Source organism: Oryzias melastigma, linkage group LG17 (assembly GCF_002922805.2).
Source record: "Oryzias melastigma strain HK-1 linkage group LG17, ASM292280v2, whole genome shotgun sequence".
NCBI lineage: Eukaryota > Metazoa > Chordata > Actinopteri > Beloniformes > Adrianichthyidae > Oryzias > Oryzias melastigma.
In genome coordinates this window covers 9158486-9165134 of record NC_050528.1, presented here as the reverse complement: position 1 = coordinate 9165134, position 6649 = coordinate 9158486, and the positions used below count along the sequence as shown (strand labels likewise).

The window sequence follows — 6649 nt, the reverse complement described above, 5'->3', positions numbered from 1 at the left end:
CTGATAGACGAGAACCTTCACTAACAACAGTTTAAAAACATACAGTTGAGACACTTTTAAAACTTCCGTTTTTAAAAATATGTAAATATTATAACTGTTTTGAAGGTAAATTTTAGGGAAGGACATTCTTGGCAACCATTGAAAACGCTTAAATCATAACTGATATATGAGTTTTAGCTGACATCCAACAAAAATATTTAGGTAGAAAAGAAGAAACTTATTTATTTTATGGAGAGAAATAAGTATCACCTTGATTTTGTGTTATATATTATGTGTATGAGTACAAAAATCACAAAAATAAAATCCAAAATACAATTTACACATGTACAAATAAAGATTTCAACAGCTTGAAACTAATAACAGATGCAAATCTTTAAAAAATGACGCACGAGTCGTTTGTTACGCACACAAACAAAACCACAAACTGTGTAACAACTGTGTTACAAGCAATTTGTGTGTCATTTTTAAAGATTATTGTGTGTAATTAGTTTCAAGCTGTTGTAATTTTTAATTTGTAAATGTGTACATTTTGTTTCAAAATGTTTTTAATCCTTAGATGCGCAAAAATCAGGAATTACTTGCGTACAAATCAGAGTGAGTCTATTTTCTCTCCATATTATTTTACATTTTAAAATAGTTGGTCTTTGTTTCCACAACTGTAAATAAACCTTTATGGAGCCGTCGAATGTTCTCAATGATTTATTCTCTACTACGTATCTCAGGTTTGGCCTTTAACTATGTTTTTAGTTAAATAAAAGCTACATTTGATTTAAAGGTAATTAAGTAATTTTGATTGAACAGAAATAAACACCAGCCAAAAAATTTAAGGCATAAAAATCCATTTTAAAAAACCAAAAATAAACAGTAAACATAAAAAAGGGCCAAATTTGACCCCATGGGTTCTCCAGTTTCAGATTTTCAAAATAAAGCTACCTACATATCAATAGCACTCGCTTGAGGAAACAAAACATTTGAATAAACTGAAGTTAATGTTTCCAGTGAGGCTCACCTGCAGAGTGTAATTGGCCTTCTCGCTGATTAAATGGTTGATGAATTTGGCCGTGTGCTGGAAGTGAACTTTTTCTGTGGAGGAGAAAAGGAGATAGTTAAAGCCTGTTGGAGTCTCAACATCAGATGGATGTTAGTCATTCAGTGAAGTGTCTCTAAAGTGTGCTACCGTCAGCCGTCGGGTGGATTATCAAGAACTGTTTCTCCAGCAGCTGGCCCGCTCTGTTTGCTAAGTTTGTCATCTGGAGGATGGAAAGGAGGAGTTTAGTTTTGTTCTGCTTAAAGAACGTGCAGAATCTGGATAAAAAGTTGGACTATTTACTGCATAAACTCTGGAGTCGGTCTTTGGGCCGAGGTAACGCTCAGAAAACGCAGAAGCTGTGAAGACAGGTGAGATTAGAAAGGTTTTTGTTACATCTTTAGGAAATAAATGTTCCTCTTAAGTTAGTTTTTTTGGGTTTGATCCGATATAGTCATTTGATTTTGAGTATCTGAGTCCCGATCTGATACTTTGGTAACACATTTAAGCTCAGTGGCCTTGTGGTAGAGTGTCCGCCCTGAGATTGGAAGGTCGTGGGTTCAAATCCCGGCCGAGTCATACCAAAGACTCTAAAAATGGGACCCAGTGCCTCCCTGCTTGACAATCAGCACTAAGGAGATGGACGGGGGGGTTAAACCACCAAATGGTTCCCGAGCGCGGCTGTGTCTGCAGCTCACCGCTCCCCCAGGGGATGGGTCAAATGCGGAGAACAAATTTCACACACCTAGGTGCGTGACAAATAGTGGGACTTTTGACTTTGACTTTAAAACATTAACACAGTTAATAAACTACGACAGAGTATCAGGGCCACAACAAAAGGTAATATTACGAGTTATTTTCTCATAAACGTACAACTTTAAATATCTTAAATTTAGGACTTTTATTCTTGAAACTTTATGAGAAAAAAAACACATGTACAAGAATAAAAGTCGTAAATTTATGAGAAAAAAAGTTATAAATTTTTAAGTCCTAAATATTTATTCTCGTAATTTAACAGTTGCAACTTTTTCTCTTGTAAATTTACAAGATTTAAAGTCGTCATTGAAAAAATGCTAAAAATTATTTTAGCATTCAACACTTAATTGTGCATTTGTGTGAAGTAGCATTAACAAATAAGTAAAAATACTGTAACTATAACCTAAAAACATATGTTATCTAGTAAATATAGGTGGTAATTAGTCATGAGAGAAAGTTTAGTTACTTTAGCTTTAATATCTTCAGAACTATTGAGCGTTTTTAATCAAATGTGATGCATATCTTCATTTAAAATTCTTAAAAACTAATGATGACTTTGTTTTAGTATGAGTATTCATGGCAAAAGAAATGACACTGTATATAAATGTTATTAAATCCTGCACAAACAAAAAAGCTTTTAGAGCATTTGAAGCGTGGTCACATAAACTGTAGCAGAATCCTTTGCCTTTATTATTATTTTTAAATTCATGGCATTATTTAATTTAATTTTATTTATTTAAAATTTTTTTTGTTCATTTTCCTGGCAAATGAGAAAATGTTATCGGCACATAGTGTGGACTGTCATTGTTTCTGTAAAAAATTAAAAAAAAGAGTACTCGTAGCTAGCTAAAATCATTACAGCCATTTTTTAAAATTTATTTTATTATTATTATTATTTGAAGATTATGGGATTATGTTTTAACTTATTTTGTTTTATTGCCACAGCAGTTATTTTTTAAGTTTTATTTATCTGTCAGAAAAATAAAACAGGCATATCAACGAACAGCTCAGGTCCTACGGAGTTATATCACAGAGCTAGCGATTAGCGCAGTTAGCATCTGCTCTGTAGCTGTCTCTGTCGGTTTAACATGAAAAAGAAACAAAATTCTGATCTTTTTTTCTATTGAAATGCTTTCGTATGTCACTGTTTGCGTTTGGAACACTCAGTTGAGACACTAGCTGTTAGTTTAAAGCGTTTTAACAAGAGTTATTGATCCCGGAAGTCTGTATCTGTGAACATCTTGCTAGCTTGACTGAACAGAATTGTTTTTTTTTTTTACTGATTTTGTTAGCTTCAGGCAATATCCTTTCATGACACGCAGACTTTTAATGGAGTATTTATTCAGAATAATAAGCTAGAAATATAAATTACTGATCATAATAAGAATAAATTAAATGTTCAATACTGATTGGGGGACAACAACCGATGTCGATCGAGTAATCAATGTTCAAAAGCTCTAAAGATATTAAAGCTAAAGTCACTAAACTTTCTCACATGATTATCACTCATATAACTAGAAAATAGTTATTTTTTTCCTAGTTTATATTTGCTCTATTTTTACTTGTTTATTAAAGCTACTTCACAGAAGTTTTATATTGTTTTTAATGATAAAAGAAGTTTAATTAAGTAATTAGGTAATTAATTTCTGTTTCTGAAATAGTTTATATTAAAGATTAAAATTAAGATTTATTGTTAGGGGGTAGGATTTTTAAACTTCTTCCTACTCCATTTCGAACTACATAATTGAGGTGTAATATCTTTTATTTATAATTTATATAAAATTTTCCGTTGTTGTTTTCTTGTTTTTTTTACCATGTACTTTGTATGTTCGAAATAAAGGACTAACTAACTAACTAACTAATTAAGTATAAATAAAATCAATTTGTTCGTTTTAATGTGTTACAAAAGTATCGGATCAGGACTTGGTATTGGAAAATCCACAAAATCAAATCGGATTGGGCCCAAAGAAACCCCGATCTGGACATCCCTAATTATTATACCATAAAGCTCAAAGTCTGTGATGGGGGAGACGGCCGCTCCACATTTCAGTTGTGTGAACTCCTCCGAGCTCAAAAGCATCGTCGCTAAATATCCTCCGTACGCCTGCGAGGAGAACACAAACATCAGTTCAGCTTCACGACAACATCCAGCAGAGTCAAACGTTGACTTCACCTTTCCATAAACGCCCATCCGGCTCTTATCGATGTACGGCTCTTTGGAGATAACCCTGCAGAGCAAAACCAACAGCTGAAAAACGTCCAAATCCTTTAAGTTCCCGTCCCGACCCGATCTGACGTCAAAGGTCAACCTGAGAGCCTCCAGCTGGTCCCGCTCCTCCAGCTTCCCCAGTTTCCTGCGGACCTTGTGGAGCAGGTTGGTGCCCTGAAAGCCGCTGCCGTGGCCGTCGAAGCGGATCACGATGGTGCTGAAGCTGCTGACCAGAACCGTGGCCCAGTCCACCTGGAACTGCTCCGTCACCATCTGTCCACCGGGGGTGCCGTCTCTGAGAACCAAACACATAAGACACATTTACTGTCAATATATTCCTTTTAAAGAGTAATTTATTACTTTACTTCAGATACTGGATGAAGTTAAAGTGAAATTACGTAACTCATTACTTATTTTGAGAAGTAATTCACTACTTGTTACTTTACTAAAGTAAGTAGGTTCCGTTTTTGGCTTGACAAATCTATTTTTCTGTCTATAAATCTTCATATTTCTAATGTTTGCGTAAAATTTTACATCTCAAGTAGATCAGAATTTGCACAGAAAATGTTCTGCTTCTTAGTTAAAATGATTAAAAAATGTTTTTGCTGCTTTTAACATTTTTCTAATGACGTATATAAACAAAATGAAGCTTAAATTTGCATTTTTTTATATTTTTTATTCAAACTGTTGTGGAATGCTGTTTAAAAGAGATTATTTTTGACGTAGAAAATACTCACAAAGGGATGATGGGAAATATCAGAAGGCTTACTTTGCATCAACGGTCACAACTCAGAGGTAAATTAAATTTACGAGAATAAAAATTGTAAATTTATGAGAAAATAAGTTGTAATTTTTAAATAATAAATATGTATTTGTGTAATTAAACAGTTGTGACTTTTTTATCGTAAATTTACAAGAAGATAAATGTTACTAAAAAAAATAGATTCAATTGATATTGAATATACTACAACCGCTCTGCAGAAAATATGTCTCAGAAAACAAAAGTTTTTCTGATTTTGGGGGCAAAAAACTGTATAATCATGATTAAAATATCAAGTTTTTTTTGCATCATTTCCAAGTTGTTTTTTCACATGGAGGTCTTCTGGATTCCCTCGAGCGTGACGTTTTTTTTGGTAAAGATTTCCCACTCACACGAGCAGCAGTAACGGGTAGCTGGCGGTGTTTATGAATCCCGCCGGCTTCAGAATCTGCATCGTCAGAGCTGCAGAAGAAACAAACAAACTCTGAGCCTCTTTGCTTTCAGCAGGACCTCCGCGGCGACCGTGAACACACACGTACTGTAATCGTCTATGTTGATGGTCTTGTTCTCCACTCGGGGGGTCTGCAGGTTGTTGTAGGTGATGTTCACCTGCTGGTTTGTCTCCACGTCGTACATCTCTGGAGATCCAGAGGAAAATCTTCAAATATCAAACGATCCCACGATGGATTCTCGGGGAGCAAATACTCACTCTGTTTGTCCTCGGTTCTGTAAACCGCTACACTCGGGATGTCTGGGCCTAAAATAAATGTTATTTCACAGAAGGAAGCACACAGTAAAGCTGCGATATTTGTAAAAGGTACAAACATTTTAGCTATTTTATTCTAGATTTTTGTAAAAATGGACTCAGAGAAAGTTTGATGTTGACTGTAAGATAAAAAATCTAAACTTTCTTTTCTAAAATTTCATCACATTTCAGAAGACTAGACTCACCTTTGCAGTTGAGCAGGAAGAACTGCATGTCGTGGCTGAACGACACGTCCACATAGCCGCACTTGAACTCACAGGACAGGCAGCAGCGGTTGAAGGGAGGGATGGTGTCGGCGCTGTGGGATCAAACGCCGTCAGGATGAGTCTGAACAGAACCTTCCCCACCAGAACCAAAAAACCTTCTTTAAAACTCTACCTGTACAGGTGGCGCCGTTTTGGGTCGTCCTCTGTGCTCAGAAAATATCTGTGAAAAACATCCAAACTTAAGAAAAGACTGACGGTTCTGAACGGATCCAATCAGGATCAGCTGACACTGAATAAAGAACCAGATTTAAAAATACATAAATAAAATATAGAAAATCTCTTTAAAGTTTAAGTTACACATTACAAACTTTAAACATTAAATATTTCAATTATAAAAAAAGTTTTAAAGATTAAACAAATGTTGAAAATATGAATACAAATATATATATTTATGAGGAAATATGAAATAGTTTAAAAATAAATGTGGATTTTTAAAAATAAAATAACTGTAAATTTGAAAGAAATTAACTTGAAAGAAATACTAAAAATTGTAAATTAAAAATAAACTTTTATAAATATTGAAATGTTGGAAAGAAACAGTACATTTGAAAGATTGTTTTAAACTTATAAAGACTTATAAAACTAAAATATTCAAAGTTTGAATTAAAAATATTACATTTTAAATAAAAACATTTTAAACTTGAAAGACATTTTTTTAAGTTTCAGTTATAAAAATGTGGATACAAAATTTTAAACATTAAAGAAATGTTGAAAATTTGAATATAAATTGAATTTAAAAAGATATTTTAAACTTTATGAAATAGTTTTAAAATAAATTTAAAAATTTTGAATTAAACTGTAAATTTGAAAGAAATTAATTTGAAAGAAAAACTAAAAAATGTAAATAAAAAAATAAAATTAAACT

The 6649-nt window shown here is 33.3% G+C and overlaps 1 protein-coding gene across 5 annotated transcripts in view; it reads right to left on the bottom strand.

Moving 5' to 3' along the window:
- The window catches only part of LOC112147430 (dipeptidyl aminopeptidase-like protein 6), a 135736-nt gene that overhangs the window by 3693 nt on the left and 125394 nt on the right, over window positions 1–6649 (bottom strand). For all 5 annotated transcript variants that reach the window (XM_024273815.2, XM_024273816.2, XM_024273817.2 and 2 more), the window contains 11 exons: window positions 5897–5944; window positions 5704–5816; window positions 5462–5509; window positions 5292–5390; window positions 5145–5214; window positions 4093–4287; window positions 3957–4011; window positions 3785–3887; window positions 1331–1386; window positions 1178–1250; window positions 1010–1083 (listed from right to left, as the gene is read on the bottom strand). In XM_024273815.2, the coding sequence (XP_024129583.1) occupies window positions 1010–1083; window positions 1178–1250; window positions 1331–1386; window positions 3785–3887; window positions 3957–4011; window positions 4093–4287; window positions 5145–5214; window positions 5292–5390; window positions 5462–5509; window positions 5704–5816; window positions 5897–5944 (934 nt within the window). The remainder of the gene's footprint in view (window positions 1–1009; window positions 1084–1177; window positions 1251–1330; window positions 1387–3784; window positions 3888–3956; window positions 4012–4092; window positions 4288–5144; window positions 5215–5291; window positions 5391–5461; window positions 5510–5703; window positions 5817–5896; window positions 5945–6649) is intronic.